Below are 14090 nucleotides of genomic sequence, written 5' to 3'. Positions count from 1 at the left end.
AGACGGACATTTGGAGCGAAAAAAGGAGTCATTAAGTAGACATTGTCATTAGGAGGACAGTAATTCTACAGACCAGTTTTATAGGGTTATGGTTTAGGGTTAGGGTTAGGACTAGATCTGGATAGAGTCCCGGCCCCCCACTCAGTGTTATTTAGCGTACGCATATGCTGGTACCCTCTTTTTGAAAGCACCCCCTATCTGAGGACTGCCAACATTTCCGAACCCCCCTTTCGCGGGCTTTTCGCGGGCTTTTCCTGCCTTGGAGACCCCCCTAAATCAGGAAAAATGCTCAATGTACCCCCCTAAATTCGGGGGTAAGTAAAACAAATTCCTGATGATAAATTGTACATGACGCTTTTAAAGTGATTTTTTCCAGTTCGGAAACAAAAGCACTTGAACAATTAGTGTCTTTAATTTCGTTTGCTTTATTCATATCCAATTCAATTCAATGCAAATCTATTTTATACTTAGAGGGAAATCCAAGCTTATTAGCAAACTACTCTACAGAAGAAAGGACAAAAATCACAAAAGCATACTGGAGAAAGTTTAAATGAAATCGGAAAAAATGAGAAAGTGGTGATTTTTTTTTTTTAGAATTTGCAACCACTATATGTATGGGCCCTTCAAACCGGCTGTCTCTGTGATGTAGTAGTGGGCCATTTGTTTATATTTGTTCCAACACACAAAGTGACTTAAATTTCAATTTAAACAAAGACTGTATGACTCGGGATGGTCTTTACTTATGAGAGGACCTGTACTAATATACTCTTCAAAATATATTTTGAGTAGTGCCCCAAGGGTGAAGGCACTAGGGAGTAAAAAATAAAATAGTGATATTGTTTGTACACGACAAACGGGAGAGTAATCCATAACTACATCACAATCGACTGGCAAAATTTGGTAAAAAGTGGGTAAAACAACTATAATCATATGTGTTACGAATTGTAAAGTACAAACATTATATTTTTTGTACATTTATTACAAGAGTAAATATATATCATGTATATAGACTCATATTATCACAAATCATTAATCAACGATAGCTTAATTGTATAAACATACATTCATGGATCATGTTAAGCTTCATGGAGACGTCCAACAAAAAGTGGCATCAACTCCGGGGAGACAAAAATATCTAATAAGCAATTTTCCATGTTTTATACATCGTTAATACAGTATAACAGCAAGAATGACAGTAAAAAGGAATGTCACGTCGTTGTCAAAATTCACATTTTAAAGATTGGATTTTCAGAGCAGTTCGTTTTTAAGTGGTGTTGGAAATGCTTTGAATGGTGATGAATTTGTAAAGATAAAATTTCGAAATTTTACCCTGCAACCATTGTAGTTTACATAACGATGTGGTGTTCCTCAGGGAAATTGACTTGGTCCAATTTTATTTATACATTATCAAAACGACAACTTTTAATCATAAAACACATCTGTTTATACTTTATGACAAAGGCACTGTGACCTTCCTGTTATCAAATAAGGGCTTATATACAGCTTTATCTATACATCTAGCGATTTCTAAATGTATCTATTTATTTATTTATCTATTCATCCATTATTTTACATGTTACATTTCTCTGTGTCATCTTTCCCTGTATTTTCTGCAAGCGTCCTCTTGAGGTGTAAGAAAGCTTGAAGCGCCCGTCTGCCTTGCTGAAATTTAGAAAGAAAAATAAGGGAAAACCGTCTACTATCACAGCTTATCAGAAAAATCACACTATGAGTCATTTTAACATGATTAGAGGAACAAGGATCCCCCCCCCTCACGCACCCCACCGTTTTATGTCAGCATATCTGTCCCCACACTCCATCATTAGGCCGTATATTTGGCGAGAAAAACAACTTTTTAAAAATAAGAGGGGAACACATTATTTATCCATTTTAGGGGCCTTTGTGCTCTAAAATTTTATGACAAACAAGAAAAAAATGATCATCGTGTTAACACATTATTTGGGTTACTATTTACCATAAATTTCTCCGGAATACCAACACCATACAGTACCAACAAAACAAATAAAAAAAAGAAACTCAATTCGTGAGTATCCAGCATTAATTGGACACATACGTCCATTTTGCTTTGTGAAAGACTAAAAATCGGGGGATGGCATTTAAAACTGTGTCGAACTTCAGGAGTTTCCACCATGGACTGATAGCTAGGAAAGCATACCTCAACAAGAAATTCCCAGTCTTCCGGGTCACCGTCAAAATCCAGACACTTCATGTAGACGGTGTTGATCAAGACTGTTCGTTCATTGTCATCACTCTAAGATTCAAAATTATAAACAAATCCATGTAAATATCATTGTACATGCACGAAACACAAATATCATCAATAATAAACAAACTGTCACATTCGCCATCTTTTTAAAGTCAATGTCATTTTATCATCAACACAATCATCAAATTCAAATTCAAATTCAAATTCAAATTCACATTTATTCGGCAAAAGATAAAAACATCAAAATGAAATCATTACAAATGAAATCATTATAAATAAATACCGGGATTGCTAAAATAAGTTAAAAACTTGTAAACAAGCAACCCCAAACATAAAAACATACAGATACTATACAATACAATAAGATGAAATACGATACAATACAATACAATACAATACGATAATAATAATGTTACATGCTAACAAAATATATGAATGAATTATGTATTTCAATAAATCAAAAAGTGGCAAGTATTGTTCTTTTCAGTTTAAGTTTAAATGCGTTCTGGTTCTTAATACCCTTTAAATAACTTGACATGGAGTTCCATTTGTGAGGACCTTGATATCTAATTGATTTATTTTGCAAAAATGAGTTAGTGAATTTTGGTAGATGAAAGTCTTTTTTTTTTCTTGTATTAAAGGAGTGGACATCCGAGTTCAAATGAAAACTGTCATAAAACGTTACTGGTAGCAAATTATTTTGGAGTTTGTACATAAATAATAAAGTCCGTTGAGAAAGAATATCTGGAAGTTTGAATAAATTTAAGGATTTAAATAATGAAGAGGTGTGCGCCCTGAAGGAAGCATTGCTGCACAACCGAACAGCCCGCTTTTGAAGTATGATAAGGGGCTTTAATAAATTATTAGACGTTCTCGCCCAAACTAAATTACAGTACGTTAAGTAAGGATATATGAGAGTGTAGTAAAGAGAAAGCATGGTAGAGGATGGTAGAAAACTTTTGAGCTTATTCATTACACCGACTTGGGACCGAATCTTCCTGGAAATTAATTCAATGTGTTTTGCCCATGTAAGTTTGTTGTCAATGGCAACTCCTAAAAAATTGGCAAATTGTACCTGGTCAATACAGTTACCATCTATTGTCAGATTAACATTTTCAATTAAAGTATCATTTTTTTTACCAAAGTTAAATATCATGAACTTTGTTTTGGTCTGATTAATTTTTAGTTTATTTGATGAAAACCAGCTAGCAACCTTTCATCAAGTTCATCAAGTTCCTTTTGAAGTTCATCATCAACATCATCACTATCACCCAATGCCACCATCACTAACACTACCACTACCACTACCACTACCACCACCATCACCATCACCACAACGACACCACACCCCTACCCCCACGCCTCGAGGAGGCACAGTTGTCATGGGGGACACTGGCTTTTCTAAATGGATAAAGTGTATCATCTTCTTGCCACATTAATTACCTTCACCCTCCCTCCCTCCAAAATTCTCTCTCTATCTCTCTCTCTCTCTCTCTCTCTTTCTCATTTTTAGCCAGCCGATTTAGCCCCCCCCCCCCCTTTTTTTCTTTCCTTCTTCTCTCTCTCCCTCTCTCTCTCTCTCTCTCTCAGCGCTACACCACTGCTACAAACATCTAGGAATGATCTCTTGACGTCCATAACAAGCGACTTGAAAGACTTGTGATGAGATCCGTTGGGTTCTTAATGTCTACCCCCCCCCCCCCTCTCTCTCTCTCTCTCTCTCTCTCTCTTTCAATTTAATATCTTTTATTTCAATCTCATGGCCACTGGGGTCCCTCCCTTCGCTGCGTCTACTAACATGACTAACCTCTAAGAACGATCTCTTGACATTCATCACGAGCGACTGGAAAAGACTTGTGATGAGATCCGTTGGATTCTTAATGTCCGTCCGCCCAGCCCCGATGAGATGGGTCTGAATTCCCACCCCATTCCACTCGGCCAGGTTCATCAACTCGTGATAGTCCAACTGCACGGAGCAAGGCAAATAGATATCGCATTATACCTATAGAGTGGTGAAGTGTGACGTCATCAAAAATCTATTTTTAGAATTTCTCAATTTTGTCTTCATTTTCCGAAAGAGCATAATAGTTAGGAGCCAGAGCATATAGCACTGAGTTCCTATTGAGAATATATTAATTCAGATGGTCAAATATCCGCCAATAGTTAACATATTCAATTGGTTTCGACATTTTTGGTGCTCTTTCGGAAAATGTAGAAAAATTGAAAAATTCTAAAAAAAAAAAATTATATGACGTCACAGCTACCTCTGTAGAGCAATCATCCCCGTACATCCAGGGCAAGTGATCGTAGGACAATTTGGGATTCGATCCTTACGCTGACAGTTCGTCAACTCCGTACTCCTCCATACAAAATGTATAACCCCTTTAATATAGGACAATTACAACCCCCGGCCCTCCCCCACCCCCGGCCCGAACTATAACTCTCCTGTGTTACTACCCTATTCACTTCTTGTTGTGGTATACTAAGTCAGTCTTCTTCTTTTCTTCTTCTTCTCTTTTTTCTATTTTTCTTGTTCTTGTTCTTTTTCCTGTTCTTGTTCATCATCTTTTTTCTTCTCCTTCTTCTTCTTCATCTTCTTCTTCTTCTTCTTCTTCTTCTTCTTCTTCTTCTTCTTCGTCTTCTTCTTCTTCTTCTTCACCTCGTTTCTATTTTTCTTGTTCTTGTTCTTGTTCTTTTTTGTCATTGTTGTTGTTGTTCTTGTCCTTGTTCTTTTTGTGGTATATTCTTCTTCTTCTTTTTTTTTTCTTCTTCTTCCTTTTTCCTCTTCCTCTGTTCTTGTTCAACTCTATCAACACCTTGTGACTTCTGAGGTCTCACTTACCCTGCCGTCCTTATTGATATCCAGAAGTTCAAACATTTCTGTGGCAGACATCAAACGATCACCGAACAGCGCCCTCGCATGGTACGATGTAAACTCGTTGGTCTGAAAGTAGAGAAGGTGAAGAAAACAGAAATACGTGAAACTCAACATCTGTGGCCCGTTGCATAAAACTTACCATTGATGGTAACTACCATGGAAACCTTAATTTTGATTGGCTGTTGAGCCCTGTTACTATGATAGTTGCCATTGATGGTAAGTTTTATGCAATAGGGCCCGGGAATCTAGTATTATTTTTCCTCATGTCTTACAGGTTCTCTCTCTCTCTCTCTCTCTCTCTCTCTTTCTCTTTCTCTCTCTTTACTCCATAACCCCATCTTTGTCCGCTTTTCCCACTTTTCTATTTTTGATTATTATGTTCTTGGGTAAGGTCTTCTTCTCAACATTAGTAACAGAAAAAAGGAAACTAAAACTATACCAATTATTTTGCCACATTTATTTGTAACATCTTACCTGAGCACAAGCTCGTCTAAACTCGCCGATGTCGATATTATCGTTTCCATCTAGGTTATTATCGTTGAGAACTTTAACAAAACGAGTCATGGCGTCCGTTTTAATTCGATGCTTCCTCAGTTCCATCTCATGTTGCTTCATGAATGTTTGATGTGCTCTGAGCAAATGGAAGCAACGAAAGATAAATGAATATCAAGATGACAGCATCGCTGTATAAAGGGCGGGCCACCTTTATGTTGCTATTTAAATTGTTTCTTTATTATTTGTATTGCTGCCGGTAAATCTTTGAAAGTTTTTTACCGACAACCCACCCGTCCCCTTTCCCCAATTCAAAGTGTTCTGTGTACCAACAAAAACGTCTACATGTACTTTAGGGCCATTGACCAATCGGCCTATTTATATAATAAAACATGTATTTTTCTAAAGAAAAATTATCTTCTCAAGCTATTCTAGCGGAATTCTAGCATTAAATCTACATGTTTATTTACAATACAGCGGCTCAAACAGGGCACAAAGAGAATGGAGACGGATGATTCGTGCAACCAAACCCTGCTTTGGGAAAATGGTTCTTGGAATAGTACCAGATGTCCATTACAATATATGAAAATTAAAGCTTGACGATGAATGTCTTTTCAACCAAATAAAAAAGAATACAGTTCGTAAGATAAACTCCTCATATTATTAAACTGTTATATTGTCAAAGTTTCACTAAACTGCGCCAGTGAGTGAATTTACAACTTATTCATGAAATCTTGCAAAAAGTATTAATGTAAAAAAGATCAGGGCCCCATCTTATAAAGAGTTGACTTACTTGCAACTTATATCGCAACTGTGTATATAAGAGATAGGAGACTGCAACTTGCAAATGATTTGAGGACTTGCGATTGATTTGGATCAATCGTAACTCTTTAATAAGACAAAATTCCAAAGTCGATCTTAACTGTTAGTTAAACTGAAGCATTTTGGAGAGCCATTTGTAGCCTTAAAATTAAATATATTAAAAAACAAAATTCAAGTATTTTAGGTCTTTCATAAATTCCACATCAAGAACATTAAAGATAAGTTGGACTTTACAATTATGGAAATGGCCGTTAGCATCTATGAAAATATTTTCTAAATTTTTTTTTTCAAAGGCATAAAATGTTTATTCCAATCATTCATATTTTCTATTAATATCATGAAGATTTCATGTTCTTGATGTGGAATTTATAAAAAGTCCAAAATACTTGAATTTTCGCTAATTTTAACAATACAAATGGCTCTCCATAATGTTTAAGTCCAACTTAGAGTTAAGTTCGACTTAGGATCTTTGTGAAACACCCCATGACTATTATATGAGTATAGCCTGTTACCTTGCTAGTCGAGTGTTTGGTATCGGAGAAGGAGATGGAAGCAGAGCTGGGTTTGTCGCCAGGACGTGCTGGTCGTGATCGCTGAACTATAAATAATAAAACGAAGATTCTTTTATCTTAAACTTTTCTCATCCTAGACCCACATTCTAAGAATTGTGAAAAACGATTGAATACCTCTTAAATTCTATTCAATTTAATTTTATTCGTCTAAGTTAATTAAAAAGAAATTGTACAGGTTTGCTTTTTTACAAGCATTATCAACACTTGTAAAAAAAAACATGTAAAGATTCCATTTGTTTAACTTGAACGAATACAATTGAATTGAATTAAATTTAAGTGGAATTCATAAATCATAAATGGGTGTTCATATGCTTCTCCCGAGTCAAGTAATAGTGGCGTGCGATTGATTACTGTAGAGCTTAATGCACAACCAGAAAAAATTGCTCTGCCATACATTGCTATCGTTTGAAAGATATAAATCAACTTCCTGCCAGTGCATACATCAGATACAAGAGCTTATATCGTGTAGAAAAATACGGTGGATATAGTTAAGCACCCTCAATTATTCTCATTAATAGATATGAAATAGAGTTTCCTATACACCAGCTAATCACACCCACGCACACACATTTTTAAAAATAAGAAATGTTGACCTATAAATAGTCTTCAGGGTCCCATCGGGAAACCGACTCCACACCTACTGCAAATGGACTCCAAATTGACAGGGGGTGGCCATCGTGGTAATATAATCATTTAATCATCATAACGTAATCATTATAATCACACAATCATCAACATCCCAGTCACCAGTTAGACAGCATACTGAACAAATGATCTGACTATCTTTGATGATTGTGTTGATGATAAAATGACATTGACTTTAAAAACATGGCGAATTTGAGAGTTTGTTTATTATTACGTGACTGAGGTATTAATTTTAAAAACCCATTTTATATCAGAATCAAGATTTGCTTTATTTTGTTCTTTCTTTGATTTTGCTTTATCTAAGATATCGATTTGAATAATATGCATAGATTCAATTAACGACAGCAAACAAACAGACGAAATAAAATAAGAAAGTTTAACGAAACGAGTCTAAAAGAAGTGGCATATTGACTGACCAGAATAAAACCAAGGGTCTTTTCGTTGAAGGTTCCAAATCGGACTTTCTTGGTGAGGAGTTTACCAACGTCGTTCAAAGGTTGTAACCTTCGCAGGAAACTATCCTCTGGTTTCATGGACAACCACCATCCTGGTGACAGAATAGGAACAATAAAATATGATGGTATAGTAAAACATATTTAACAAATAACAATAATAATGATTAAAAATATATATTGTGCGGTCGCTTGCATGGGCAGCGACTCCCTCAAGAACCCAATGCACTCGGCTTTGTTAAAGGGTGATAAGCTGGTCTTGTTTACCCAGAGTAACTACATCAGTATCAATACTGCTCTTCCAGCAGGCCCTGCAATGATTATCACCCTGGGTGGGGAGTGGCAAATGTGGAATGATATCTTAACATATGAAGTAAATGCCGGGTAGGGATTCGAATCCTAACCCTAAAGTGGAGAGTCAACTACTTTACCATGACAGTTAAATAATTGTAGGGCCGTTGTAGTGTTGGCTGAACTTATTTTACTGGCATGAAAACCCAATGGTTATTTTGCTTGTGTTCACTTTCCCCTCCCTGGCACTGATCACAATAAAGATGATGATGAGGATGGATTTGATTATGATGAAGGTGATGATGGTGGTTGTGGTGGTACTAATGATAAGAATAATCGTGATAATATCAATAATAATGATAATAAGAAGAACAAGAAAAAAAAAGAACAAGAAGAACACGAACAAGAATAAGAACAAGAAGAACGTGAAGAACAACAACAACAAGCACAATAAAAGAAGAATAACAACAACAAGAACAAGAGGAGGAACAAGAACAAGAACAGGAACAAGAAAAGAAGAACGTGAAGAAGAAGAACAACAACAACAACAACCACAATAAAAGAAGAATAACAACAACAAGAACAACAAGAACAATAGGAAGAACAAGAACGAGAACAAGAACAAGAACAAGAAAAAAGGAAGAACAAGAAGGGCAAGAAGAAGAAGACTGACTTACCATCAAAGCAGTGAACAGGGTAGTTACACAGCACACCTCCATCAACATACACATCTGTACGATCAATGTACCTCCATTGGAAAGGGAAGAATACACCTGTTTGGAGGAGGTGGAGGAAATGGAAGAAGTTGACCAGGTATCACTTATGAAAACTGTAACTGCTCCTTTTAGGGTTGGAACAAATTAAAAAATATGTGAACTATGAAAGACTGAAACATTGTATGATATTTCCACACATGTCAACACATTTCCAATTAAAAGTACAACAAATTCCCGAAGCTTGTCAGCATGATTACCATGATTACAGCCCTGAATTTAGACCTCTTGATATAACTGATTCTTGTTCTTCTTTCTGTTTCATACTCATGATATTATGTGCATTAGGAGTAAGTATAGTTTCGAAATCGATTAATTAAGTTAGAAAGAGTGTGTCTAACCAAATTTCCCGTCAAAGTCAGTTGTGTTTTCAGTCACTGCCTGACAGGACAAGTACATTAAATGATAAAAAGAGAATTTTCTCTAAGCGTTAGTAGTCATCCTAATCACATACGACCCCTCCCACACACAAACATACCCACACGTATACAAATACACACATACTCATACATTTTTCATTGTCTACCTGCCCATTTCTCCCGCCCAAATCTCCCTCTTTGCTCCTATACATTTCCTTAAATTTATTCCAGCTCCACCACCAACATCTTTCCGTTCTCCCCGTCATTCGTTCTAGTTCACCTGGTATGGCCATGGACATCCTCACCGCGGCTCTAATCGGCAAGAGGGGCGTGGTCTTCACGTGGCAATACTCCTCCATCTTCAAGCTCAGATTGGTGACCACCACACACAGTTCCTTGCCCGTAGCCTCGTAGAGATCTCGGAAGGTAGCATCCGGGTTACCCAGCTTCTCTTCCACCACCTCACCCATCCAGTGATAGAAAGATCTACCAGGATGCCATCCAAGGTGACGTAAGAAGTTGGGTACCATGCTGCAAGGGCCACATCTAGCATCTTCAAAAAAATCAAGTGGTTACAATTTTGTTATTACAATTATGTAAATCATATTTTATTCTTATTCCCTAATTTTTACTTTCTCTTCCTCCTTCTCCTGCAAGTCTGCCTTCTATTCCTCCTCAAAAGTATGTTTTTCCCTTCTTTGCCCTCTTCTCATTCTTAGTCATCATCTTCTTTTTCTCCTTCTCTTTCTTCTTCACCTTATGTTGTGTTATTGATGTGATCAAGATTATTTTTTCTTCTTTTCTGCCTTGTCGATTATTGCCTTTCCGTCATCTTTTTATTCATTCGACTTCTTATTCTTCTTAAGTCATGTATTGTTTTGTTACGTTATGATTTCTTCTTCACCATCTTCTTCATAATTATGCTTTCATTTTCTTTTTGTCTTTCTTTTATATCGAATGGGGGAAAAGGCACAAACTGATTATCAAACTCGATGAAAAGATCTCGATCACTATTTTTGAGAGTTCTGAAATGTATTTATTAAATGAAATATCATGTGAATTTTTAACAACGTTTCACACATGTATTACAAAGCTTATTTTTTGTCCAAAGACATTGAAATTGCGAGTAAAATGCCTGAGTGCATTCTCCAGCTACTCTTTAATAATTCTTGATCATATTGTTTGTATTGGTAACACTTTTTATTCTTATGTGTTACTAAAACTATCCCACCTCTCTTCGTTTTCTCATGATATCATCAGTTCTGATCATTGTGAAAGTCACTGTGTAAGGATGTAACAATATTTGTTTAGAAGGAAAAAAAAGATCATACATGCTCTGACTGATAATTAGAGTAAAATACAGGAGGAAGATAATTCACCTAGTGCATCGTTAAAGAAAGGTCCATTTTTCATGACATCGAGGAACTTTTCCGAAGTGTGCCCTACGGCTAACAAGGCAGCAGTGATGGAGCCCACGCTAGCCCCTCCAAAACGACGCAACTTCTCAAGGTGCCCAAGACGCTCCAGCTCCTTCAAGAAGAAAAATGAGAAACGAGATTGGCAATAAAAGAAAAACATGGAATGAAACTTACAAAATACTTTTTAAGAAGAAAAAAATCTGAAACTGAAAATCGTATGAACGATTAAAGTAAGTATGTTAAATATATTATGTTAAATTGATGATAAAGGTATGGTAGCGTCTCAAGCCCTATAGGCTCATATTACCAAACCTCCGTGTGCAAACCTCCATGTGTTTGTGATGTATTATGATTGTAACTGCCTTTTTAATGTCTACTGCTATTGTTATTGGTTAATCTCATTTTGATAACATCATGTAATTTGATGAACCATGCAGAAATGAATAAATAAATAAATAAATAAATAAACTAAATAATTTAAGGAACGAAAATGCAAAAGGGAAAGAGCTCGAAAGGTGTGAGTGTGAGGGAGAGGTAATGAAAGGAGACATAACAGTCTGAAAAAGAGAGGTAGGTAGACAAAGAGAGAGAGAGAGAGAGAGAGAGAGAGAGGGAAAGAAAGAGAAGGAAAAAAGGGGAGTGGGAAATGGGCAAAGAGAGACTGGAAGAGAGAGAGAGAGATAGTGAAGGCGGGGAAATAGAAAGAGGAGAGGGAAGGAGGGCAAAGAGAGAGAAAAGAAAGTGAGGGAGAGGAAGAGGAAGGAAGGAGATATGACTCATGTTTGGCTCATGTAGCCATGACTGTATACGTTGACGAAGACTCTCATGTTTTTGTTTCAAGACACAATTTGCAACATGCTGCCAACTTTGCCACCGTGATACAGGTACCCTGCATTTGAACGAACCGATGATACCCTGTGAATTAATCGGCCAAAGTGTGATGGATCATTTTCCCAAAAGTAAAAGGTTGCATAATATATCAGATTTCACTGTTCTTTGCAAACATATGACCTTCGCCTTGCGGGCGTCTGATTATTCGCACTTTTTATGTGCTTTGATGTGCTTATTCTATGTTATCCACAACAAATGTAACTACAAAAATGTCTTAAGCGATAATGCGATATCTTATAATGTATGTTGAAAGTAAGGAAGACGACAACGAAAAATCAGCAACAGTTATTCAATCACTGGTATGCATACACGATGACGTATCATTTGTCTAACAATATCGGTTTCGTTTGATTAAATCGGTTTCGTTTGATTAAATTTGAATTCATTCGGTTTATCACTTTCGCTCTGTTGAAAGCATCAACGTGATGAAATAACTTCCTGAATAAATTATGCTGCAATCCGTTAAAGGTACTATGTCCAATTTGCAGGCCAAACAAATGAAAAAAGTTAAATTCCAACTGCATTTTAAAGATAATACTAATTTAGAACTTCCCTAAAAAAGGTGGGGCTTGAAAATGTCTTTAAGTGGGAAAATAACGACTATTAGTTGTCAAAGGGCTATAGAGACCAAAAGTAATAGTCTTGATTTTCAGACTATTGTACCGAATGGTCATACGTTTTATGCTGCGCTAAGATTCAATCAGTTTAATCTTGGCAATCACAAGAAGTGGGTTATAGTAGACAAATGCTCATGTACCCTTTACATCTCTTTTCATGTATGTTATTACCAAAGAAGAAAAAGGCCAGTCAGGCATTCAATAGTGTCTGACAGTGAAGTCTAGCAAGTAAACGGGTTTCCTCGCATAATTTGAATATGAGGACACTGCTAACGTTTAAATTTCACAGATAGGACATACATGACATATTCATAATTCCTGCAAAGTTCTACAGCATTTGAGGTTGGCTGCAAAAGGGACATAATACATTTAACACGAAGTAGGTAGTTTTATTTTCTTTAGAATTGAGAAGCACAGTGCAAAGAAAATCATCAAAGTCTGAATATATATATATCAATGATCCCATTTGCTCTGAACACGAGAGTAACTGCTTTTAAAACAAATCAACGTAACGCCATGTCAATATGCACGGCCAATATAACCTATTGAAATGTGCAAACATGACAATGACGTATTATGTAATCAGAATATGATTACTATGAGACATACAATCGGGGACTGAAATTGTCCTTGAGTTGATTTTTCGAAAATAGTTGCGATCGCATTTTCGTATTTTCAGCTTTCCCGATTTTATTTTCTGATAATATAGGCTTGTCAAATATCTAATTTATCGTATTTATATCAATGAGTATACTAAAAAATAAGCATAATAATTCGTGATAATTATGATATGTATGTATTTGAACTTTGTGTGATTTCCTTTGTATTTGTAACCTATAATTTGTACAGGGCCTCTGAGGAAAAATGTTTTTTACTATACTAAGAGAGTTACCCTGTTTAAATTAAACTGATAAATAAATTAATGAAATCTGTAAAAATATATATTTCAATCGTTTAGACATGCAGAGACACAAAAAAAAACAAAGAACAAAGAAAAGTAGAAACAAAGCCAACATCGGACTAAAGTGAGGGCTAGGAACGAGAGACTGAAGAGGATATTTAATCATTTGTATTCTAATTTAATAAAACTCACCATAATAGCCCCAATGTAAGCTGTCCCCTGACTGCCACCGCCTTCAAACACCACATTCTCGTACGGGAACTCGACGTCAGCCAGAAAGTTCAACGCACTCCCCATCATGTCCGACGACATCGAAGACGACTTCGGCTGGCAGTCCAACGCATCCTCACCGTAATCAATGACGTCGGGTAACTTGCGATACGATTTTCGAAGTCGGCACTCGGCATCGTTAAAGCTGCAATGACTGGAGCGTCGACTGCCCCGACGTTGCTGAGGTAAAGGTAGATGTGATTCCGCAGCTCCCATGGTCTAGAAGCGTTGTTGACTCGGGTCGGTAACTGAAGGGCTTAAAGCGAATGGCGTTGAGAGAATAGCTGATACCCTTGATATTCACCACCAAGTCATCTCTATCAGGGTCCGTGGCAGAGCCAGGTTCCAGCCATAATGGGGGGGGGGGGGTATCGTGGGGGCCTACCGGAAATGAGAACAAAAACAGGCAATCGAGTGAAGTGAGGGGTGGAGCGGGGGTAACATCATCTTCTTAATGATAATTCGGAGAATAAAAATGGCAA

At 36.7% G+C, this 14090-nt stretch overlaps 1 protein-coding gene across 1 annotated transcript; it reads right to left on the bottom strand.

Moving 5' to 3' along the window:
* Positions 1-1569: 1569 nt before the first annotated feature.
* On the bottom strand, positions 1570-13900 carry LOC105445891. The gene is made up of 11 exons (XM_030989854.1): positions 13531-13900; positions 10873-11041; positions 9792-10064; positions 9057-9152; positions 8053-8183; positions 6932-7017; positions 5580-5736; positions 5070-5171; positions 4035-4193; positions 2177-2272; positions 1570-1662 (listed from the first exon to the last, which is right to left on the bottom strand). The coding sequence occupies exons 1-11, from the start codon at positions 13822-13824 to the stop codon at positions 1570-1572; spliced, it is 1656 nt and encodes a 551-aa protein (XP_030845714.1). The 5' UTR covers positions 13825-13900.
* Positions 13901-14090: the final 190 nt, after the last annotated feature.

This window comes from Strongylocentrotus purpuratus, unplaced genomic scaffold (assembly GCF_000002235.5).
Source record: "Strongylocentrotus purpuratus isolate Spur 01 unplaced genomic scaffold, Spur_5.0 spur5_scaffold_19, whole genome shotgun sequence".
Lineage (NCBI taxonomy): Eukaryota > Metazoa > Echinodermata > Echinoidea > Camarodonta > Strongylocentrotidae > Strongylocentrotus > Strongylocentrotus purpuratus.
This window is presented reverse-complemented; position numbering and strand designations above follow the sequence as displayed.